The sequence below is a fragment of the Balaenoptera borealis genome (assembly GCF_965194805.1).
Source record: "Balaenoptera borealis genome assembly, chromosome: 16".
Taxonomy (NCBI): Eukaryota; Metazoa; Chordata; class Mammalia; order Artiodactyla; family Balaenopteridae; genus Balaenoptera; species Balaenoptera borealis.
In genome coordinates this window covers 40,275,820-40,301,690 of record NC_138872.1, presented here as the reverse complement: position 1 = coordinate 40,301,690, position 25,871 = coordinate 40,275,820, and the positions used below count along the sequence as shown (strand labels likewise).

General features: G+C 40.8%; 1 protein-coding gene across 6 annotated transcripts in view; it reads right to left on the bottom strand.

Moving 5' to 3' along the window:
- Window positions 1-7,161: 7,161 nt before the first annotated feature.
- Window positions 7,162-25,871, bottom strand: part of SPTLC3 (serine palmitoyltransferase long chain base subunit 3) — a 127,764-nt gene continuing 109,054 nt past the window's right edge. Inside the window, exons 11-13 of one of the 6 annotated variants that reach the window (XM_082359070.1) lie at window positions 18,092-18,227; window positions 13,562-13,691; window positions 7,162-8,151 (exon numbers count right to left, since the gene is read on the bottom strand). In XM_082359070.1, the coding sequence (XP_082215196.1) occupies window positions 8,038-8,151; window positions 13,562-13,691; window positions 18,092-18,227 (380 nt within the window). In that variant the 3' untranslated portion in view covers window positions 7,162-8,037. The other 5 variants (XM_082359071.1, XM_082359074.1, XM_082359069.1 and 2 more) reach the window with 5 other exon arrangements.

The window sequence follows — 25,871 nt, the reverse complement described above, 5'->3', positions numbered from 1 at the left end:
TTGGAATTTCCCTAATGATTAGTGGTTTTGAGCATCTTTGCATGTGTCTGTTGGCCATCTGTATCTCTTCTTTGAAAAAATGATTTAAACTTTTTTCCTTAACTGACACACCTGAGGGACAGAACATTTTCCAATTAGTAGCTTTTTACTGTAGTGATTTAGAACCGGGAGGAACCCCACCTAGACAGGATATATATAAATGTTGGAGGCACGTGAATTTCCTGCAAGTGCCCCTGATGACTCTTGGTGATGTTTGTATTTCTTCTGCCCCAAGGTGACAAGTGATGAAGACATAGTGATTAGGAGGACACAGGCTATTCTCAATCTCAGAGGAGACCTCAGTGCCCTCATCTCTACTGTGGGGATAAAAATAAAACAAAATTACAGAATTATTTTGAAGATTAAAGAAGTTAATTTATCTAAAGATTCTAGCATAGTACATTATACATGGTAAACATGCAATATGTGCTATCTATTGTGATTATTATTTTATAGTTAGTATTATTTTAAACTTTAGCTCAGCTATATCTGTGTTGTTTTAGAAATACTTTTATTGAACTCCTTGGTCTTATTATTTCAGCTTGAAATGAATAGTATAGGAGTGTAAAATTTGCTCTATATTTTTCTTTTTTTAAAATTTAATTTAATTAATTTATTTTTTATACAGCAGGTTCTTATTAGTTATCTATTTTATACATATTAGTGTATATATGTCAATCCTAATCTCTCAATTCATCCCACCACCACCACCATCTCCCTGCCCCCCGCTTTCCCCCCTTGGTGTCCATACATTTGTTCTCTACATCTGTGTCTCTATTTCTGCCTTGCAAACCGGTTCATCTGTACCATTTTCCTAGATTCCACGTATATGCGTTAATATATGATATTTGTTTTTCTCTTTCTGATTTACTTCACTCTGTATGACAGTCTCTAATTCCATCCACGTATCTACAAATGACCCAATTTCTTTCCTTTTTATGGCTAATACTCCATTGTATGTATGTTCCACATCTTCTTTAGCCATTCATCTGTCGATGGGCATTTAGGTTGCTTCCATGACCTGGCTATTGTAAATAGTGCTGCAATGAACATTGGGGTGTATGTGTCTTTTTGAATTATGGTTTTCTCTGGGCATATGCCCAGTAGTGGGATTGCTGGGTCATATGGTAATTTTATTTTTAGTTTTTAAAGGAACCTCCATACTGTTCTCCATACTGGCTGTATTAATTTACATTCCCACCAATAGTGCAAGAGGTTTCCCTTTTCTCCACACCCTCTCCAGCATTTGTGGTTTGTAGGTTTTTCGATGATGCCTATTCTAACCCGTGTGAGGTGATACCTCATTGTAGTTTTGAATTGCCTTTCTCTAATAATTAGTGATGTTGAGCAGCTTTTCATGTGCCTCTTGGCCATCTGTATATCTTCTTTAGTGAAATGTCTATTTAGGTCTTCTGCCCACTTTTTGACTGGGTTGTTTTTTTAATATTGAGCTGCCTGAGCTGTTTATATATTTTGGAGATTAATCCCTTGTCCGTTGATTCGTTTGCAAATATTTTCTCCCATTCTGAGCATTGTCTTTTCGTCTTGTTTATGGTTTCCTTTGCTGTGCAAAAGCTTTTAATTTTCACTAGGTCCCATTGGTTTATTTTTGTTTTTATTTCCATTACTCTAGGAGGTGGGTCAAAAAAGATCTTGCTGTGATTTATGTCAAAGAGTGTTCTTCCTATGTTTTCCTCTAAGAGTTTTATAGTGTCTGGTCTTATATTTAGGTCTTTAATCCATTTTGAGTTTATTTTTTGTGTATGGTATTAGGGAGTGTTCTAATTTCATTCTTTTACACGTAGCTGCCCAGTTTTCCCAGCACCACTTATTGAAGAGACTGTCTTTTCTCCATTGTATATCCTTGCCTCCTTTGTCATAGATTAGTTGACCATAGGTGCATGGGTTTATCTCTGGGCTTTCTATCTTGTTCCAGTGATCTATATTTCTGTTTTTGTGCCAGTTCCATATTGTCTTGATTACTGTAGCTTTATAGTATAGTCTGAAGTCAGGGAGTCTGATTCCTCCAGCTCCGTTTTTTTCGCTCAAGACTGCCTTGGCTATTCGGGGTCTTTTGTGTCTCCATACAAATTTTAAGATTTTTTGTTCTAGTTCTGTAAAAAATGCCATTGGTAATTTGATAGGGATTGCATTGAATCTGTAGATTGCTTTGGGGAGTATAGTCATTTTCACAATATTGTTTCTTCCAGTCCAAGTACATGGTATATCTCTCCATCTGTTTATGTCATCTTTAATTTCTTTCATCAGTGTCTTATAGCTTTCTGCATACAGGTCTTTTGTCTCCTTACATAGGTTTATTTCTAGGTATTTTGTTCTTTTTGTTGCAGTGGTAAATGGGAGTGTTTCCTTAATTTCTCTTTCACATTTTTCATCATTAGTGCGTAAGAATGCAAGAGATTTCTGCGCATTAATTTTGTATCCTGCAACTTTACCAAATTCCTTGCTTACTTCTAGTAGTTTTCTGGTGGCATCTTTAGGATTCTCTATGTATAGTATCATGTTATCTGCAAACAGTGATAGTTTTACTTCTTCTTTTCCAATTTGTATTCCTTTTATTCTTTTTCTTCTCTGATTGCTGTGGCTATGACTTCCAACACTAGGTTGAATAATAGTGGCAAGAGTGGACATCCTTGTCTTGTTCCTGTTCTTAGAGGAAATGGTTCCAGTTTTTCACCATTGAGAATGATGTTTGCTGTGGGTTTGTCATATATGGCCTTTATTATGTTGAGGTAGCTTCCCTCTATACCCACTTTCTGAAGAGTTTTTATCATAAATGGGTGTTGAATTTTGACAAAAGCTTTCTCTGCACCTATTGAGATGATCATATGGTTTTTATTCTTCAATTTGTTAATATGGTGTATCACATTGATTGATTTGCATATATTGAAGAATCCTTGCATCCCTGGGATAAATCCCACTTGATCATGGTGCATGATCCTTTTAATGTGTTGTTGGCTTCTGTTTGCTAATATTTTTTGAGGATTTTTGCATCTATATTCATCTGTGATATTGGTCTGTAATTTTCTTTTTCTGTAGTATCTTTGTCTGGTTTTGGTATCAGGGTGATCGTGGCCTCGTAGGACTTCCAAGTTTGGGAGTGTTCCTTCCTGTGTAATTTTATGGAAGAGTTTGAGAAGGATGGGTGTTAGCTCATCTCTATATGTTTGATAGAATTCACCTGTGAAGCCATCAGGTCCTGGGCTTTTGTTTGTTGGAAGATTTTAAATCACAGTTTCAATTCATTACTGTGATTGGTCTGTTCATATTTTCTATTTCTTCCTGGTTCAGTCTTGGAAGGTTAAACCTTTCTAAGAATTTGTCCATTTCTTCCAGGTTGTCCATTTTATTGGCACAGAATTGCTTGTAGTAGTCTCTTATGATGCTTTGTATTTCTGTATTTCTGTGGTGTCTGTTGTAACTTCTCCATTTTCATTTCTAATTTTATTGATTTGAGTCCTCTCCCTCTTTTTCTTGATGAGTCTGGCTAAAGGTTTATCAATTTTGTTTATCTTCTCAAGGAACAAGCTTTTAGTTTTATTGATCTTTGCAATTGTTTTCTTTGTTTCTATTTCATTTATTTCTGCTCTGATATTTATGATTTCTTTCCTTCTACTAACTTTGGGTTTTGTTTGTTCTTCTTTCTCTAGTTCCTCTAGGTGTAAGGTTAGATTGTTTATTTGAGATTTTTCTTATTTTTTGAGGTAAGATTGTATTGCTATAAACTTTGCTCTTAGAATTGCTTTTGCTGCATCCCATAGGTTTTGGATCATCATGTCTTCATTTTCATTTGTCTCTAGGATTTTTTGATTTCCTCTTTGATTTCTTCAGTGATCTCTTGGTTATTTAGTAACATATTGTTTAGCCTCCATGTGTTTGTGCTTTTTACATTTTTTCTCCTGTAATTGATTTCTAATCTCATAGCATTGTGGTTGGAAAACATGCTTGATATGATTTCAATTTTCTTAAATTTACTGAGGCTTGATTTGTGACCCATGGTGTGATGTATCCTGGAGAATGTTCCGTGTGCACTTGAGAAGAAAGTGTAATCTGCTGTTTTCAGATGGAATGTCCTATAAATATCAATTAAGTCTATCTTGCCTATTGTGTCATTTGAAACTTGAGCTTCCTTATTAATTTTCTGTCTGGATGATTTGTCCATTGGTGTAAGTAAGGTGTTAAAGTCCCCCACTATTATTATGTTACTGTTGATTTCCTCTTTTATAGCTGTTAGCAGTTGCCTTATGTATTGAGGTGCTCCTATGTTGAGTGCATATATATTTATAATTGTTTTATCATCTTCTTGGATTGATCCCTTGATCATTATGTAGTGTCCTTCCTTGTCTCTTGGAACATTCTTTATTTTAAAGTTTTTTTTATCTGATATGAGTATTGCTCCTCCAGCTTTCTTTTGATTTCCATTTGCATGGAATATCTTTTTCCATCCCCTCACTTTCAGTCTGTATGTGTCCCTAGGTCTGAAGTTGGTCTCTTGCAGACAGCATATATATGGGTCTTGTTTTTGTATCCATTCAGTAAGTCTATGTCTTTGGTTGGAGCATTTAATCCATTCACATTTAAGGTAATTATCGATATGTATCTTCCGATTACCATGTTCTTTACTGTTTTGGGTATGTTTTTGTAGGCCCTTTTCTTCTCTTGTGTTTTCCACTTAGAGAAGTTCCTTTAGCTTTTGTTGTAGAGCTGGTTTGGTGGTGCTGAATTCTCTTAGCTTTTGCTTGTCTGTAAACCTTTTGAATGAGATCCTTGCTGGGTAGAGTAATCTTGGATGTAGCTTCTTCCCTTTTATCTCTTTAAATATATTGTGCCACTCCCTTCTGGCTTGTAGAGTTTCTGCTGTTAACCTTATGGGAGTTCCCTTGTATGTTACTTGTCATTTTCCCCTTGTTGCTTTTAATACTTTTTCTTTGTCTTTATTTTTTGTCAAATTGATTACTATGTGCCTTGGCGTGTTTTTCCTTGGGTTTATCCTGCCTGGGACTCTGCACTTCCTGGACTTTGGTGGTTATTTCCTTTCCCATGTTAGCGAAGTTTCAACTATAATCTCTTCAAATATTTTCTTGGTTTCTTTCTCTCTCTCTTCTCCTTCTGGAACCCCTATAATGCAAATGTTGGTGCATTTAATGTTGTCCCAGAGGTCTCTTAGGCAGTCATCATTTCTTTTCATTCTTTTTTCTTTATTCTGTTCTGTGGCAGTTAATTCCACCATTCTGTCTTCCAGGTCACTTATCTGTTCTTCTGCCTCAGTTATTCTGCTATTGATTCCTTCTAGTGTATTTTTCATTTCAATTATTGTATTGTGCATTTCTGTTTGTTTGTTCTTTAATTCTTCTAGGTGTTTTTTCTTTCATACTTCTAGGTCTTTGTTAAACATTTCTTGCTTCTTCTTGATCTTTGCCTTCATTCTCTTTCTGAGGTTCTGGATCATCTTCACTATCATTATTCTCACTTCTTTTTCTGGAAGGTTGCCTATCTCCACTTCATTTAGTTGTTTTTCTGGGGGTTTATCTTGTTCCTTCATGTGGTACATAGCCCTCTGCCTTTTCATTTTGTCTATCTTTCTGTGAATGTAGTTTTCGTTCCACAGCCTGCAGAATTGTAGTTTTTTTGCTTCTGCTGTCTGCCCTCTGGTAGATGAGGCTATCTAAGAGGCTTGTGCAAACTTCCTTATGGGAGGGACTGGTGGTGGGTAGAGCTGGGTGTTGCTCTGGGTTTAGAGCTCAGTAAAACTTTAATCCACTTCCCTGCTGATGGGTGGGACTGAGTTCCGTCCCTGTTGGTTGTTTGGCCTGAGGTGACCCAACACTGGAGGCTACAGGTTCTTTGGTGGGGCTAATGGTGGACTCTGGGAGGGCTTATGCCAAGGAGTACTTCCTAGAACTTCTGCTGCCAATGTCCTTGTCCCCACAGTGAGCCACAGCCACCCCCCCCACCACTTCTGCAGGAGACTTCCAACACTAGCAGGTAGGTCTGGTTCAGTCTCCTATGCGGTCACTGCTCCTTCCCCTGGGTCCCGATGCACACACTACTTTGTGTGTGTCCTGCAGGAGTGGAGTCTCTGTTTCCTCCAGTCCTGTCAAAGTCCTGCAATCAAATCCCACTATCCTTCAAAGTCTGATTCTCTGGGAGTTCCTCTTCCTGTTGCCGGACCCCCAGGTTGGGAAGCCTGAAATGGGGCTCAGAACCTTCACTCCAGTGGGTTGACTTCTGTGGTATACATGTTCTCCAGTTTGTGAGTCACCCACCCAGCAGTTATGGGATTTTATTGTGATTGCTCCCCACGTACCATCTTATTGCAGCTTCTCCTTTTTCTTTGGATGTGAGGTATCTTTTTTGGTGAGTTCCAGTGTCTTCCTGTTGATGATTGTTCAGCAGTTAGTTGTGATTCCAGTACTCTCACAAGAGGGAGTGAGTGCACGTCCTTCTACTACACCATCTTGAACCAATCTCCACGCTTCTCCATCCAACACGGGAGCTGTGGGTGGAGTTTCTATCCCAGCTCACAGCATGAAAGCCTTGGTCCATCTGTGTCATGCAAAGTCAAACCTCTCTTGAAGTGATTTGTTTATAGTGTCATTTGATGGAGTGGAATGTTCTGTAACTCATTCGAACTATTACAGAAGCTTTGCTAAAAGGTCACCACTGCTTTTTAGTGTTTCCCAATCTGGGCACCATCTGGAAGCTTGATAAAGATAAGGTTTTCCCCTGGTTTCTTCCATACCAAGTAGATCCAATTAGCAAAGGGCTACTTTTGCAGAGAAGTTTGTGTTCACATTTGGAGAGAGAGAGACAGACAGGCAGACATAGAGAGACAGACAGAGAGATAAAGAGAGACAGAGACAACTCAAGTAAATTCCAGTTAGTTGCCCAATAGTGTGCAAGCCCACTTAGCACCAAATTGGAGTGCTTATGCCAGATGACAGTAGTATTTAATAGGCCTGAATGGGGAAGGGGGTCAGAATTGAAAAGTGGAATAGCATTTACTTTTAAATGTCATTTTTGAACATTTGAACATTTTGAACATTTTTGAACATTTTGAATATGTTCTTCAAGTGTAGTCTTGAGAGGCAACTCTAAAGGAACTTGAATTTCCCCATGTACTCCAAATTTAATAGGAAAATGACCACTCAGTTGTTAAAGTAGTAAAAGCGATGCTAAACATTCAGTCTGTGTGGCACCAACAACATTCAAGTTGTTATAACTTTACAGTTTTAGTCTAGGTCTACCATTGGCTTGCTTGCTTTCTGCCCTCTTCCTGATGAAACAAAAGTCTTGAATTTTCCAAACCTCAAAACTCAGCTGTAAAACTGCAGGAAACCAGCAAGCGGAAAAGGAAAATTTCCTTTAAAGATGTTTGGTCGCTGCTGGCCAGGCCTGCACTCTCCCTTGAAACATTAACTATGGCTTTTGACACTTGTCCTCGGAAAAAGTCCAAATGTGGCAAATGGTAGAGGCAACATTTCTTTACCCTCCTGCCTGGAACTCCCCGTGATACGGATGAGTTCTAGCTGGTGTTTCATGGGTAACAAGGAGTCCAGCTACTGCCCACCACCCTTGCCCCCATCTGCAGATGAAATTAGCAAACACATAATGAGATCTACTGAACTAAAAAGTCAAAACCCTCTTGTTTGGTTGGAACTCCTGAAAGGGTCTGGACCAAAGAGGCTGCATGGTAGCAACTAAAATACAGGCTCTTTGCTATTAAAAATATTCTGAGAAGTGCATGTGTGTATTTGCAGCAGGATACTTGGGGGAAGAGAAAATTAAACTCTGGAACCATAGTTTTGTCTCTGTAGAGACGTTAAAAGCACAACAATCGTGTCTCCCTTGGCTCAATGAGATTGGTTTGGAAACCAAAACTGTCCTTAGAAAGGAGAAGAAATCTATTTATATTTCTTTGGAGGAAAGGAGGGAGGTCTTTCTGGCAAAGTCTTTAGGCTCCATTCAGGTCCAGGAAACTCAATCCTCAAGTTCAAAGCTCGTCTCGTCGTAGAGTTCGGGGCGTGCTGACTTCCTGTTCCGCGAATATTTCACATGCAGGAGGTCACCCATCTCATCCAGGGCTTCCAAAACCTGCAAAGAGATTCCTTCCATCAGTTCTTTTTAAACCCCCAAGTGGCCTTGCTCTCTGGGGGTCTCACAGAGAACCACACTCTTCTTTTCCCAGCTTATTCGATTTTAAAGAAAAGGAGAAAGATCCAAATCATTAAGTTGTGGTTCAAAAGCCAGCCCTAGAGGAATGTTAGAGGCTAATGCATTTTATTTTCATACTCTTTAATAGTCTAACTCCACATTACGAATCTTTAGTTTATTTTGGGGGTGTGAGGAGAGGAATAAAATCATCTGATCCATGCTTACCCTTGAAGGATTTATTTTAAAGTTTAATGACATATATAAACTTGTGGAAGAAAAAGAAAACTTTGCAGATTAAGTTTGCATTAATTCTTCATGACACAGCAAACCAACCTGGCCAGGAAGAAAATGGAACATTATGGGAGCTAATTAGGATCCTCCTCTCTCTCCCATTCTTCCGCTGCCCCCCTCCTCCCACCCCCAACTTTTAAATACTCATCTCTATGCTCCATAGAATAATAGAATTTAAAACCACAAGAGATCAAGAACTCATCTGTTTCAATTCTCTCAATCCAGGCAGGTAAATGTATCCCCAGTTTTACAAATGAAACAACGGAGATCCAGAATATAGAAAACGTAAGTTTTTCCTTCCAGTCTGTCACTAATCCTACTGAATTGGGCATGCCTTTTTAACCTTTTGGGCCTGTTTTTCTCAACCAGTCAAAAGAAAAGGGAAACGATATTAGAGTCCAATGTTTTGAAAAAGGTAAAGTGAGAATCGTTACCATCAGAATGAATGACTCATGGGGCTTAGGGATTTTCTCTGTTGGGAAATCTTCCAAACTGACATTAGTTAAGATCCCTACCAAGATGTTAAGAATAGTTTATTTCTGGGTGGTAGGATTATGGGTGATTAAATTTTTCTTTTTACTTCAATTTATTTTCTTAATTTTTATACCAAATATAAGCCCTAGGAAAAAGTATCAGGCTTTACATTTTAAGTGGCATCAATCTGGGATAGTTTCTGTTGCTTTTCCTGAAGGTGGGGGATGGAGTAGCTCTGTGGCTTTGAAAGTGAAGGGCCCACACACCTGGGGGAGAAGTACCACAATTCATGAAGGATGTGGGAGGAAAACATAGAATTTTGATTCATTTTAATCTCAACCTTTTTTTAAAAAAATGTTTTTTATTTTTTTGTACAATTTTAAAGGTTACTTTCCATTTACAGTTATTACAAAGTATCAGCTATATTCCTTGTGTTGTGTACAGTACATCCTTGAGCCTATCTTATACCCAATAGTTTGTGCCTCTTGCTCCCCAACCCTTATGTTACCCCTCCCACTCTCCCCACTGGTAACAAGTAGTTTGCTCTCTATGTCTGTGTCTGCTTCTTTTTTATTATATTCACTGGTTTGTTGTATTTTTTATATTCCACACATAAGCAATGTCATACAGTACTTGTCTTTCTCTGTCTGACTTATTTTACTTAGCATAATGCCCTCCAAGTCCATCCATGTTGCTGCAAATGGCAAAATTTCATTCTTTTTTATGGTTGAGTTATATTCCATTGCAAATACGTACCACGTCTTCTTCACCCATTCATCTATTGATGGACACTTAAGTTGCTTCCATATCTTGGCTATTGTAAGTAACACTGCTATGAACATTGGGATGCATGTATCTTTTTGAATTAGTGTTTTTGTTTTTTTCATATATATACCCAGGGATGGAATTGCTGGATCATAGGGCAGTTCTATTTTTAGTTTTTTGAGAAACCTCCATACTGTTTTCCACAGTGGCTGCATCAATATACATTCCCACCCACAGTGTACGAGGGTTCCCTTTTCTCCACATCCTTGCCAACATTTGTAATTTGTGTTCTTTTTGATGATAGCCATTCTGACAGGTGTGAGGTGGTATCTCAACCTTTTTAACTTCTTTTTTTGTGTCTGTTATAAAATATACATAATATATGGGTAATGCATGTATTATTTCTAAATGGATTTATGTTGAGGCCCACTAATCAACTACCTGAAACACACCAGTACTCAAACAAAGTCGGGTTTATTCAGCTTGCTGTAGCAGGGAATATGCACTCCAGAAGAACCATCTTCGTAACAGGGAGTTGGGAAGGGCTACGTATCACATCTGGACTTGTGCACGAGATGATTCTAAGGAAGCAGGGACCAGTTCTGGCTTGGATGCTGTCGAGAAGCTGGAGCAGCTCAGTGTTGTTTATATGTAGACTTCTTATCTAGAAGGTGGGAGGATTATAGCAAGGCTAGAGCTGGTCTTGGTAAAGGAGCAGCTGCCACTCATATTAGAAGAGGGACCTTTTAAGTCATTTTGTGTTTGTAAAGTGGCCTCCTTCTTGTCTTGTTCCAAACATGGTCACTGAATAGACTTCTCTAATATTGTATATTTTCTGCGACCGTCATTTATGTTCAGTTGCTACCTTAATGCCCTGACTGTTCAAGGGGTCATTTTTCACTTCTCTTATAGTAAGAAACTTGCTCAAAATTTTGTATTGATTTGATGATCTCAAAAGTTTAGAGGCATTTGTCTAGATGAGGTTTCCGTGCTCCTTCCAAACCAAGTATTCCGCAGGAATTAACTCATGAAAACAATCACAAGGTCTGATATCTATTGAACCGGGTATTCATGAGTGCCTCCATGCCATTTGGATCAGAAAAAAGATGCAGATCGACCCAAGCTGTCCATCCCCTCCTGCCATCTCTGGAACTTGCTTCTGGGCACATCCTCTTCTCCCCATGTCTGCAGTGCTCCTCTCTTCACTCCCTTTTCCCTTGATGTGTAAACATGCTCAAGTCTTCCCCCACTTTCAAGGGCTTTTTCTAAACCTATTTTTCTTGCCTTTACACGCTTCTCAAAAGACTTGCCTACCATTTCTTACCACCCACTCATTACATTTAGAAGAAACAATTTGTTAAAATTAATATTCTCTAAAATATACTCATTTTAGAGAGTCTGGACAATATATGGAACAAAAACAGCAAAGTTCTCCCATCATCTCAAAATCTAGAGTTAGCTCAGTTATTAACGTGTTATCTAATAAATTGTTATTGTGTACCTACTATGTTCTGTACATTGGTTTAAGTCCTAGAATATAATGGTGACGCAGAAAGATATGGACCCATGTGTGTGTGTGTGTGTGTGTCTGTGTGTGTGTGTAATTCGAGCTCAAAGTATCCCTTTCATTTTTTAATTCTTTGTATTCTTATTTCTGTTCCCTGCATTCCCCTAAAACTCTCTGTTCTGAGCATCAGCAAGATCCTACTAACTAACTGCTAAGCCAATGGTTTCTTCTCATCTCTCACCCCACTTGGATGTTCTGCTGTTTTGTAGAGACATATTTAAAAATTAATTTTTATCGGAGTATAGTTGATTTATAATGTTATGTTTGTTTCAGGTGTACAGCAAAGTGAATCAGTTATACATGTACATATATCCACTCTTTTTTAGATTCTATTCTCATATAGGTCGTTACAGAGTATTGAGTAAAGTTCCCTGTCCTATACAGTAGGTTCTTATTAGTTATATATTTTATATATAGTAGTGTGTATATGTCAATCCCAATCTCCCAATTTATCCCTCCCCCCACTTTTCCCCTTGGTAACCATAAGTTTGTTTTCTACATCTGTGACTCTATTTCTGTTTTGTAAATAGGTTCATCAATAGAATATTACTTAGCCATAAAAAAGAACAAAATAATGCCATCTTCAGTGACATGGATGGACCTAGAGATTGTCATACTGAGTGAAGTAAGTCAGACAAGAAAGACAAATATCATATGGTATCGCTTACACGTGGAATCTAAAGAATCACAGGGACATTTGATCCTGCCCCTCCTTGAAGCTTTTTCGTGTTTACTGTGTTGAACACTACACTAGCTCATGACTTTTCCAATTGATCTAGCTCCATCTAAGCCCATTTCCCCGTCTGTGATTCCTATATCCAACCAGGGTTGTAGAGGGAGTCTGCTCTTGGCCCGTTCACTTATATTTGGACAATTATATCTTCTACCATTGACTTTAATGATCCCTTAGTTCCTCAGATTACAGCAGCTCCAGCCTTGCATACTCTCCTAAGCTCCAGAATTGGATTTTATTTTCTTTAAATTTTATCGAAGTATAAATGACTCAGTTACACACACACACACACACACACACACACACACACACACACACACACACACATTCTTTTTCATATTCTTTTCCATTATGGTTTGTCACAGGATATTGAATATAGTTCCCTGTGCTATACAGTAGGACCTTGATGTTTATCCATCCTATATATAATAGTTTGCTTTTTCACAGATGGCCCATAGACTTGTAATCCCAACATGTCTAGAAGTGAGCTCATTTTATTCCCTCAGTCCTGTTGATGTTATGCTGTTCCTTGCCATATACCTTATCTCATATATGTGCTTAGTTTTGCCGTTCTTTATTTGCTAGAGGGCTAGAGACCTCGGATTATTCTTGATTCCCTCGCCCCATATGTGCCCTGCATCCAATATTTGCCAAGTCTTGGCAGCTTCATGCATGCATAACATCTATTCCTAGACCCATTTCTTTTGTTTCTGTTGCCCTTGACCTTGTCGTCTCTTGTTTTGTTCAAATAGCTCCATATATAATAACCCACTGCACCCTCATGCAGTTGTCTATATTTCTTTTTCGAGATGAATTTATTCTGTCTGATATTATTATGAAGTGCTTATTTATAGTATGTTCTCTTAGACTTTTTGCCCCAGGGTTTTGCATAGAGCAGACACCTGATAGTGTTTGCTAAACTGCATTGATTTTATGAGACGGTTTCATCAACCCTAAGCTGACTGACCTGGCTTGGTTCTCTGATATTACTCATTCACACAGAGATCGAAATCCAAGGGCAATGAAATGTGGTTTTGAAATCCTTTACACCTCACGTAGGATGAGCTTATATGATAGATCTGTCTTTGTTGTTGGTTTCCCAACATGTGGCTTATTTGGGTCATATTTTCTTATGATGGACGTGGTGGCTATGAGCAGTGCCAGGTTGCAGGCAGTTACTGCTGAAATAGCACGTGAGATCAGCGTCCGCATTTAAGAACAAGCAAAGAGCAGGATGTCTGGCTACTCAGTGGGTCTTTGCTATGAAACCAAAACACCGACTTGACTCAAGTCTTCACTGAGCTGATTTTCTTTTCTATCTGCTGAGTTGATCACATTGTTGGACATTGTTAGGATACCCCCTTTTTTTTTTTTTTTTTTTAAGGAGTGAGTGTTATTAGTGTTGTTTTCTTAAACCATCCAAGAGAAACCCAGGGAAACCCAAGCGAGCTCAGTAAAAGAACGTGCTCGGAATCCGAGGACCCCATCCTGTCGCTTCTGCTGGGCTGTGGAGTACTTACTGCGTCTAACATCTCCCGGGTATGTGCTGCTGAAACACAGAACCGAGCCCGGGCTTCTGCAAGGGGAGTAGCTGGAAATCCAACGACCACCACGCCGATTTTTCTCTTTAATAGATGCCTTGCAAAAGCCCTAAGGGAAATGTTAAAAAGGAGATTAACTGAGAGATGACAAAATTACACTGCAAAAAAAAAAAAGAAAAAAAAAAAGGAATGTGGCTAATCGACTTTTTTTTTTTTTAATTTATATTTATTTTGGCTGCACTGGGTCTTAGTTGCAGCTTGTGGGATCTTTAGTTGCAGCATGCAGGCTTCTTAGTTGTGGCATGCGGGATCTATTGGGTTGGCCAAAAAATTCTTTAGGGTTTTTCCGTAAGATATAACGGAGAAACCCAAACGAATTTTTTGGCCACCCCAATAATTCCCCGACCAGGGCTGAACCCCGGTCCCCTGCATTGGGAGCACAGAGTCTTACCCACTGGACCAACAGGGAAGTCCCTACTTTTAAAAAGTAAGTAGAAGATGACTGAAGTAATGAAACTTCTCTCAGATACAACCGATAAGGAAATGTGGCAGCCAGTCACTTGATGGTACCCATAACTGAGTGTGTATATTGCGGGGTATGGCACACTCATTAGACAGCCACGTGTACAGAGTCTTCGACATTGAGCAGAAAATGCTGGTGCACGTGACCCTGGTTTAACAAGTCTGCACATATGTAAAATCTTTTGTCTGCAGGGTTCTTAAGGAATAAAAACCATTACTCAATGCGATTACCTGAAGAAAGAACATGTTAGATGCAAACCTATATGCTTTAAAAACTTAATACTGATAATGCAGTGTGGAAATTTTAAGAAGCCTCTACTTCGTGACTATAATTTCAGGATCAGGATCAGAGGGTCTGCAGGAGCCAACCCCAAGCCATGTTATCTCTCCAGAGACAAAGATTTTATTTTCCATCAAGCCAAAGATAGGAAATAGCAAGGGTCTCCTCATTTGTTACGTGTATGTTCAGGGATAATAAACCCATTGGCTGGATTAAGGGGGGATGGTGAAGGAGGGAGGGAGAGGAATGCACGCACACAGAGGCTGGTCGGTAGAAGCAGCCTGGAGGCTGTAGGTCATAGAATTACAAAGCTCTTTGATACTGAGTAAAACCTTTTTAAGCTATGATTCCTTCCCCTTAACTGCTTCTAGCCTCTTTTTATTTCAGAGCTAATCTCAGTAACGATTCTAGAATACCCAGCTCTCAAAGTCTGTAAACTTCTTGCTCTGAGATCCAATGTTAGACACAGGCATGTGCACCCAAGTGAGCCTTTTCCCCTTTGTGCTCCGTCGCCCCCCGCAGGAACCCTTAATCACTAAGATGCTTTGCCCTCAAGTGGGGTAAACGTCTCAGATCTGTTCTTAGCATTAAGAGGTTGCTGGTGTCTTATTTTAGGCTGGAAGCTGACAGCACCACAGAAACCTTGAGTCATAACTCAGGAAGAATCCGCGACGCAGGGGTCTTTCATTCTCCTCCCGTTTAGCTGTCTGCCTTTTGGTTTCCTCGTGCAGAACGCAGGTTATCAAAGAAAGCGATGGAGATTGCAAGAACTACCAAACACGCAGCCTCTCTGGCCCCCTGGCTTGGCCATGGCAAGATTCAGCCTTTGATTTGGATTGGGAAGTTTACAAGGAGATGGAGCTTTCTAACTGAGGAAGCTTGAAAACAGCCATTCTTTCTTTTTCTTGATCACCCTATGGAAGGCTGCCCACGGAACTGCACAGGATGAGAGCTCGTAATTGTCTGAGAAACAAGTCAAGTGCTTTTATTGCTAGAGTACAAACCACCTGACCCATGATCGGGCCGGTTTTGGGGACTCCCCAAAGACCATTTTCACTGTCTGCACTCTTCTCTTTGTACCAGAGGAAGTAAGTTTTGCCAAAGAATGTAGAGCAAAATATATGACTGTTGATTCATTAGGCTAACCTGAGGCCTCCCCGGAGCAGTTCTAAGTTTAAAACTTACACTACTAAACCTAGCCTCCTTCAGCTAATGTATATGATTGCCTCTGGGTTTGTATTCCACAAAGCAAATTAGAGATGTCATAGGCTGAAAGAAACTAAACTATGTGAATAAGAATAATAATAATACAACATTAGCATTGCATTGCACGCAGCATCACTGCATTTTCTGCAGCACCATCCTCCAAGTGTATGATGAGGCCTGAGGATGGAAAATGTCAACCCTGTACCAAATAGTAAATACAATATATTCTTGATTATTTAAGTGAATGTTTTATGGGTGAAATCACATTATACTAAACTCCATAGAAGATTCCAGTGGTAGAATTGCAACAGGACTTTATCCAAAAGGATACCTGGCTAGAGATAATGTCTCCATTCTGTGGTAGGTGGAAATGTGGAGAAATCACAGCTCTTTGATAAAAATCAAAAGTTTTTAAATGAGCAAATGAAACAAGTGCTCATACACTGGCTTAGCCAATTAACTCCGTTTCAAGAGGTTCTCTGCCTTCAACTTTCCACTGAAGAAATAGTGCTTACTCAATTACTATATGAAGTGCTTTATATACATTATTAATACTATTAATAATAACAGCCAACACTGAGTAGCTCCTATGTAAGACACGACATGCCAAATGCTGATAGACTTCATCTTGTTTAATCTTCAAATGATCTTAGGAAATAGGTCCTATTCTATCCCATTTTCAATATGAGAAAAGTGGGGCTTCAGAAGGTTGGTTAACTTGTCCTAGATCCCCCAGCTAGGAAGAGGCAGAGTCAAATTTCTTTTTCATTCCAAACATCTCATTATACCTTAGAACATAACTTTTCCAGGAAACTCCCTCTCAGTTTAATTCTCCTTTTTCACATTAGCTTTGTCTAGTCAGGATTCCTGGCGTATAAAGGAGGAGGGGAACTCCCTCTTTCATTCTGTCATCTTGCACTTGAATTCTTGTGTTGAAATGCATTTGTTTTTATTCTTCATGGACTCTTCTCATTGGATGGACTCATGTTCCCAGCCTGTTGAGGTTCTAATTCCAGCTTCCATCATCAAAGTCAGAAGTATCCCGCACACTCCCTACCGCCACCCTCTGGTGTTGACACTCTCTAAAATGAAACAAGTTTACTTTTGGTGTCTTCATTTGAGCTAATCATAAAATATTAGATAGGCATGGGCTACGTGTGGAGTCAGAACATACCGTTTCCCCAACAACTCTGAGTAAATGTGGGTTTTCTTTCCTGTCATCCAAGATCACATGGTAAAGGGTTTTGGGTTATCTGCCACCTGGAATCACCATTGTCACTCCTTCCTGCCATTAGCACAGAGCAGTATCCTATGACATTACTGAAGCACACTGTCTTCTTGGCTACTCCAGGCATTGATTTCCTGATCCAGATCCATGAACAAAGGGCTGAGTGGTGGACGGTTGTGGTGCATGAGGCAACTCATGTGTGCATTTTAACTGCTTATTATTTTGCTGTGGTGAAATGACACAAGAGTGTACTCCAAAAAATCCATCTTTTAGGAACATATAACTCTGTCCTATCCATCATGAGTTTTCAACTAATAGCCCCAGAACTTCTTTTCTATACTATGTCTAATACTCTGCCCCATCTACTTCGACTGTTAAGAGAATCAAACAGAAATTTCCAACAATGGGGTTGTGTTAAAGGAGTGTCAGGATGTCTAGAATCTGATAAGCATTTGTTGAGAATTATTTTCTACCATGTGCTTCATCAGATACACAAACATTTTATATTAGAAAGGAGTTTAATTAACTTCCTTTTAACAACAGAGTTAATTATTCTCTAGCAGATTGGAGATGGCTCATGTATAAATTCATCTGTGTCATACTGAGAAAAAGTCATTTTTCCTCTTTATGAAGTTTTTACTAATGCTCAACCTCAGAGTTGCAATCGATGGAAAACCACCCCAAATAAGCTTACAGGAGTGGTGCTAACATTTTTTGTTAAGAGCAAGAGCTTTGGAGTAAGCCTAGGTTTGGGTTTGCCTCTTGGTTTTACTACTGCTTGACCGGTATGGCTTTGGGAAGCTATTTAACTGCTCTCAACCTCAGTTTCCCTACACATGAGGGTGCCTTCTTTTGAGGATGGTCGTGAGAGTGCAATGGGAGAAAGCACAGAGCCTGGTAATGTTGCTTTTGAATGTTGGGAGAGATGGTCTTTTGAGGTTCTCCCTGAGAAAGATCTTGGGGGAGGAGGAAGTGCAGGATCTTCATCAATTTACAGCTGAGGCCTGAGGTAAGTGACTCCACCCAATTCACAGAGCTTGGAAATGATGGGCCACAGTACCTGGCTCCCTTCCCACAAGATCTGTGAAAAGGCCTTGATGATGGGCAGGCAGGTAGCTTCTGAGAAGCTGGACAAGTGAATTCTGAACTCGGCGTCCTGCTCAAAATGCAAAGCAATACCTATGCTGAAAGAGCCCCCTGGTGTCAAAAGCACCATCTCTGTCAGATCACCTTGGAGCTTAGGTGTTATTCTGGGAGTCCGCTGGATACTCACGCTACTTTAGCAGGCATGTAAAGGAGCAGGGGAACAACGGGAGATTCCTCATTGCCATAGATAATGAATCCCATTTCACTCAGTCTCTGTCTGAAGTATCTTGTGTTTTCTGCAAGTTGCTGTACTCTCTGCAACCCTGAAAGGAAACAGGCATGAAATCCATCAATTCCCACCTGGAAGAGGGAAGCAAAGGTCAGACTGTCTTGGCAAGTGTTCCTAAGTCTTTCTGTAGTCCTGCATTAAGAGTTGGAAGGGGGTCAAAGTAGGGTAGGGAAATATCTCCTGGTGAGCAGGTGTGGGCACTGATGCCTGGGATCTGCCCTAAGTCTAGAAGGCAGGATCCGGGGGAATGGTGCTGCTGGGTACTGCCGGCAACCAAAGCCAGGCTAGGCTGCAGGGCAGTAGGGGAGCAGGAAGGGTGTCTAGCAAGAAAGAAGGAGAAGAACTATCATTTACTAGGCAACTATTGTGTGTGGATTCTAAGTACCATAGACACATTAGTTCAGGGGAAGAGAGTGTGACAAGAAGTCACACATACACACACACACACACTCCACCCCATACCACTTGTTGGTTGCAGCTTTTTAGCGAAGCTGAGCTGGCCCATTAAGTAACCCTTCATCTAGGTCTCTAATCAAAGAACACTTCATCCAATCTGAATTTGAAGGGGTAGCATATCCTTGGACAGATAGATCCATTGGAGACTGGAACTATTTTGTGAGGCACTCAGTGGTGATAGAGTAATAGAGGAAAGGGAAGAGGGGGCCCTCTGCTTTCTCCAGACAGAAAAAATGACAGGGTTGGCCCCCAACAGAAGGTCAAGCAAGGTACATGTGCCCATTTCAAGGTTATTGGTACTTCAGCTCAAAAGCTTATCTTCTGTCTTAAGTGTGTATCCCAGTGGGAAGGTCACACACATTATGAGATGACCAAAGGGAACTGAAGAGTAGAAAGAGTTCTGGAGATATCTGTCTACTCAGTTCTGCCTCTAATCAGGTAAGTGAGTAAACTAGCCAGAGCTAGAGAGTGTTTGCTCAATAAGGAAGATTGAATAGGATTGGATATTTAATTCCCTGAGAAATCAGTCCAATGTTTGCATTTGATGCAGCATTGCCATTCAGCAGGAATTTGCTGATACAGCTGACCTCCATTCTGATTGGTCAGGCATCCATTCAAATTGATCAACTCTTACTCTACCAGTTATTCAATATTTTGAACATCACTCCTGGGTGTGTTTGTAACTCTTTAGATGGAAAATGGATAAAAATTTCAGTAAACATGTCATCACGGTCTTCTAGTTTCTTCTTGGAGACATGGCCCCAGACCGTGCCTTGACAAAGGGTTGAGCAGTGGGTATCTCCTGCTCAGCATCCTTCCTCCAGGGGACCATGATGTTCAGGTAGAGTTGGCTCCACCTTTCCTCTTGGCTACAGGGGTATTGTGTGACCCAGGCCTGGCATATTGGAATACTCCACCCCCCTGATAATTGGGTCATTGATGGAACACAACCGGGGCCTACCAGTCTTTCAGATCTACTGAGGAAGAAGTGTAAAAACAAGGTCATCTTCAAGTTACATCCTTGCCACCATGGAGGAAACCTGCTTGAGAATGATGTTGATTCAGAAGAAAGCCAAGGCACAAGACAGACATATGGACACCAAGGGGGGAAAAGTGCGGTGGGGTGGGGATGGTGGTGTGCTGAATTGGGCGATTGGGATTGACATGTATACACTGATGTGTATAAAATTGATGACTAACAAGAACCTGCAGTATAAAAACAAATAAACAAACAAAACAACTAATACTAAACTTTCATTGGGTTATTCGTATGGAAATATGTTAATATAAATGTTTCAGACATTACATGAAATTTCTAAAAATCTTATATGTTCTGGTATAATGTTATAAGTCATAATTCTAGTTATTACTTTAAAATGTATATCTCAGAAATAAACAAACAAAAAAAAAGATTAACTATGAGTTGAACCTGGATGATGGATACAGAAGAGTTCATTATACTGCTATTTTTGTTTATATTTTATTGTTTTTATTGTTTTCTATAATAAAATGTTTTTAAAAATTAAAAAAAGAAACTAACACAGCATTGCAAAGCAATTATTAATTAACAAAATTTAATTTATTAATTAAAAATTTAATTTATTAATTAAAAAATTTAATTATTAATTTAAAAAAAAGGAAAACAGAAGAGGGGCTAGAGTATGACTTGTTTTAAAGAAGGTGATTCAGATACAAATGAACTTATTTACAAAACAGAAACAGACTTACAGATATTGAAAACAGACTTATGGTTACCAAAGAGGAAACGTGGGGGAGAAGAATAAGTCAGGAGCTTGGGATGAACATGCACACACCACTATATATAAGAAAAATAACCAACAAGGACCTACTGTATAGCACAGGAAACTCTACTCAATATTCTGTGATAACCTATATGAGAACAAAATCTAAAAAGAATGAATATATGTATAACTGAATCACTTTGCTGTACACCTGAAACTAGCACAACATTGTAAATCAACTATACTCCAATAAAATTAAAAACAAACAACAAAAGTAAAGAAGGTGATTCAAATGAAGGCACAGATATACATCCCAGCTACCAAAATGTATTCCATATGGCTTGTCCCCTTGTGTGTTCAGCTCTTCTGTTGATTGTTAGTTGCACAATGAATAGATGAGTTCATCAGGCTGAGTCTGATGATTCCTAAATGATCCCCCTCACAGACTAGAAGGATTTCCTGGCCTGGAAGTGCATGAATGACTTAAATTGCTTTTCCCAATGGCATTATCTTTGCACTTGCCCATAATGACTCATCCATCACTGGGCTGCCCAGCTACTTAATTGGCCCCGTCTGTCCTCTCTGCCTTGATTAACCCAAGTAACTGGATCACTAGCTAATGTCATCACTTTACTGCTTCTAGATCCTTTGGAGAGTTGACCAAACAGATCAGAATATCGATCGCAGGGGCAGCTGACTGTTGAGAACTGAATGTTTTATTCTTGCCCCGTCTTCTCCCTCTTTGAACCATTTAGCACAGCATGGCTGACAAGCCATTACGACACACTTCGTGGTCACCATGTTTACTCACATAGGGACACTATAAATGCCTTGAGGTCTTTTGAGTTGGCCAAGACACAGCTCCTTTCAATTACTCTATTGCTCACTCTGGAAAATTGGAAACATTCTCCTTCTCTTGGAGGGCCTGGGGGCAGAGAGAAATTTGTACATATAAAACGCTACTCACCTACAGGATGTGGGTGATTTTATTAATTATGTTGTGCTTTGAGATCCTTGTTTGAAGAGCGTTTTATAAAAGTAGAAGGAATTTTTAGCACTTATCCTTTCGTAAGGGGATGGCCACGCCAGGATGGCATGGGGACTGGGCATGGCAGTGACCTTCCCTTTGCAATACACAAAGTCCCTAATTAAATAGTTTCTGATTCTTCTTCCACCTATTATAATACATAGAAGTCAGGGAAGCCTCCACACAGATAAATAAGTGAAGGATCTGATCTCTTATGTAGAGTGCTGGAGAGTTTATACGAGTGTCTTATTTTGCTGTATTCTGGGTTCTCTGGAAAAGGAATAAGCTTTGGAGTTAAATGGACTAGGAACCAAACTCCACCTGGACAACGTAAGGCTTTGAAACCTCAGTTTCACCTAGAGATACATAAGCTTATCTCACAGGAAGACTGGGAGAAATAAAGGGTTAATACAGGAACATGCTTAGTACTGTGTCTGGGAAAAAGATACTTGAAAGGTTAGTTACATTTTTCCATTAGCAATATTTCTGGGCAGCCTCAGTGGCACCTCAAAATCATTTGGAGAGCTTGGCAAAATCCCATGCCCAGACTGTACCCCAGACCAATGAAATCAGCATCTCTGGTAATGAGATCAAGCATGAGTTTTGGATTTCACCAGGTGCAGCCAAGGAGACTCAGATGTCTCAGAAACAATGGCCATTACCAGCTCACCCCCAAGGCCATGCATGGCTGTGTTAGGTGCCTGACTGTGTCTTGGCTGAGTCATGCTCCTTGGTTGGACATGGAAAGTAAAAGATGGGCATATGTCCTAGCCTCTTGTTTGGCAAGATGACATCCCAGCATTTACTGAGTGCTCGAGGTCTCCAATGGTATGTTTGTGGGATCACTTGCTCCTCTGACAGTTATCGGCTCCAAAGTGCTCACTCGACTTGAGACCAACCTCACTGTCAACCTCGCCCCTCTCATGAAGCTGGATAAAATCAGGGATGGACCCAGCTGGGCAGATGACCGGTAGGTTGCCATTCTACCCACTTGGATTTCTAGCTCTGCCAACTTGAGAGATGGACTAGGTTTAACCTTCTCTCCAATGTTATTAAAATAAAAACAGCTGGGGCAGGGGGAGGAAAACAAATAAAACCCAAAATGTCACCACTACAAAGCCATGCCGTCCCCAAATAAAAACAATCATCTGTGGCATTTCCAAAAATATGCTCAGGTCAACTCAATCTCCAGAGGGCCAGAAGGAATTGTGGACAGTAGACACTCCCAGAATGACCTGTCAAAAGCTAAAGAAGGAAAATATCTTCTCTGTCAAACCATGGAACCATCATCTGCTGGCAAAAGAGGACAAAGGCATTTCCCCCTGTAAGACTGAGTGTAAGAGGCGGATTTGATGAGTTTGCAAGACAATACCAACTACACTCTCTATTTTCTGCAGACTTTGCGAGCTTGCTCTCTAACAGAGGAAACGTGCATAGACCCAGATGGCAGGGGGGTGGGGGGGGGACTTATTTTATTATTCCCCAGGCTGAAAAAGGCACATACAGAAATACACACCGCCCTCCTTTCACCAGTGCGGAATACAGACTGGGCAACCTCGAACATGCTCCTAGGCAGTGACGCTTGGGAAATGCGGTTCTCTTCTTTAGAGATAGGAAGAATCTTTCCTTAAAACATGTCTCACAACTTAAGAAGCAGTCGCATAGCACAGGGAGATCAGCTCGGTGCTTTGTGACCACCTAGAGGGGTGGGATAGGGAGGGTGGGAGGGAGGGAGATGCAAGAGGGAAGAGATATGGGAACATATGTATATGTATAACTGATTCACTTTGCTATAAAGCAGAAACTAACACACCTAAAGGTAAAGCAATTATACTCCAATAAAGATGTCTAAAAAAAAAAAAGAAGTCGATCTTTCTGAACAACCAGTTTGATCCTCAAGAGTGCCCCCAGTGGTCTGAGAAGGCCTCCCTCCCCCCAACCCTGCCCCCTTGCCTCCTTCCCCTTCTTTGTCTGACGCTCACACTAGGCTTCTGCTCCGGGCATGGGGAGGGGGCAGGAGCAGGGGTGCCGGGGAGAGACCTTGGAGTAAAGTTTCAATGTGGCAGCAGGAACCCAGTGTCTGTTATTTTAAGCTCTGGACACCAGACAGGACATTTTGTTTCCTACACACTCAGGGCAGAGAGATCTCAGGAAAGATCAAGAGGCTACAGAGCAGCAAGCATCATAAGAATCACATTAGCAGTGACAAGCTTCCCAGTGGGATGGAGAAGACAGCGTTTGGAGTGGTTTGCTGAGAGGAACACATATTTTTATCAGGCACTGAAGCTCTCCCTTTTGATGTCTGGATTCCAAGGTTACGGCATGTTTTATAGTCACATACACGTGTGCCAAGGACGGTCCAGGCTGCTCAGTCCTGCCCCTGTGGAATGCACACAGGAGTGGAGTGGGCAGGCCGGACGTCGGGTTGGACGGCTGTCTACACGACAGGATTTCATGCCCCTGTTTCCACCTCCCCACCCACTGCTCAGATACACCGTCAGGGGCTTAACCCACAAGGAGAGGTGACAGTGGACATGTCTTGTGCACCTACTATGAGACAAGAGCTGTGCTTTTGGGCCCCCTTCACAGATGAGGAAACCAAGACTGGGAGACTGTTCATGCATTGCACAGCTGACCTGGAAATTGGCAGTGCCTAAGAGTCTATCAAAGTCTGCTCCTTGAAAGAAGCTCATAAACTCATTCCTGATGAGGTGTGAGCCCCATGATTCATGGGTTCATACATTTCACAAATGAAAAGCACTCACTATGTACAGGAGCCAGCTGCTAAGATGGAGGAGAAGATGAAAAAATTCTGGGGCTATTTGGCAAGAAATAACCTAACAGTAGAGAGAGCAGATATCAGATAATATACACATGAGAAGAGCCATAAGACAGATACAGACAGAGTCAGCTGGCCTGTCACATAGTAGTGCTTCTTGAATCCTTACAGAATGAGTGATAAGGTTTAATGTTAACTTGCATTTAAGTAGAGAGCAGTATCTTAGCAAGTCTCTAATGATGGAGTTTTGCTCATCGAATGGGGTAATTTGGAAGTCTGGGGCCTTTGGGAACCTTGCAAATTGGTGATTCTTAAACAGGGGAACACAACAGAGTCTTCAGGGAATATTTTTTTTTCTGGAATACTCACAGGTAAGCCTCTTCTGCAGAGATTCTGCTCCAGAAGGACTGGTGTGGACCTTTTACAAAACCTCCCCCTGGGTAACTGTGGTGTGCACCCCAGCTCTGAACCACCACTCGTAGTCATAAACTATTGTGGTTGTTGATTCTATGAAGATAATAAGGCTGATTCTAACTGAAGCCGCCAGAGAGCAATTTGTCTCCAAGTACTTTTGCATTTTTCCCCTCCATCAACAGGTCCATGTGTCAGCTCCCATCTGCCCTTTTCTTTTTTCTATGGAGATGAGGAAGTCACTCGTATCTGAGCCTTAATTTACCGCTCTGTTAAATGGGGATGATAACGATCTGTTTCCCAGGACTTTGGGGAGAATGTTATTTCGTACTTTTCCGTGTGAGTGGCTGTTGTGTTCAGGGGAGAATTAAAAGATGAATATGTCTATTATTTTCAAGGAACTTACAGCCTAGAAAAAGTATGTAATAATCACAGACGGTAGAAAATTGGACGCCCCATGGAAGAAATGCTCTGGGAGTTTGGAGCAAAGACCTAGAGGTGGTAAGTGAACACCTTGTGCGCCAGGAGGGATGGTTAGCTCACTTGCCTAGAACGTTTGGTTTACAGTCATGAGAAAGATCAGTGGAATCAGACGCAGAGGGCTGCAGATGCCAACCTAAGAGGTGGTGGGCACCAGGGAGCCAGGGCAGCATCACGAACAGGATATGCCATATTCTGAGGGGGTTTAGGAAGAGGAAGTTATAGTGTATAGTACATGGAGTAGGATAAGGGGAAAACCAGAGGTGGCCAGACACGTAAGGAGGCCAGAGTGGCAGCAGAAGTGGGTGAGATGTGCTTCAGCAAAGATTGTGGCAAGAAGGCAAAGGAGAGGTCCTGGCTGAGGAATTGGGTTAATGGGGGTCCCCTGAAAGCGCTCTGAGAAACAGTGCAAATGAAAGTAGCCTGTAGGAAGCCCCATCGAGGCAGCGTGTGCATGATTCAAACCTCTGGTTTTCAAAGTGTCTGCTGGGCGGGGGGTGCACTGAGGAAGCCTCAGGGAGGGGGTGCAGGGAAAAACTGAGGGAGGGGCTCAGCGGCTGGGAGATCGGACCACTCCACCCTCCAAGCTGTCTCCATGACAACAGCATCTCTGTCAAGTGCTCAAGGACCGTGAGCCTAGTTTTCCTGGGTTCAAAATCCTCTCTGCCATCTTGGGCAAGGCATTTCATCTTTCTGCAGCTCAAGTTCTTCACCTGTAAAATGCGAATAATGACAATGACAATAATAATAAGAAGGATGCCCATTTCATACTGTTATGAGGAT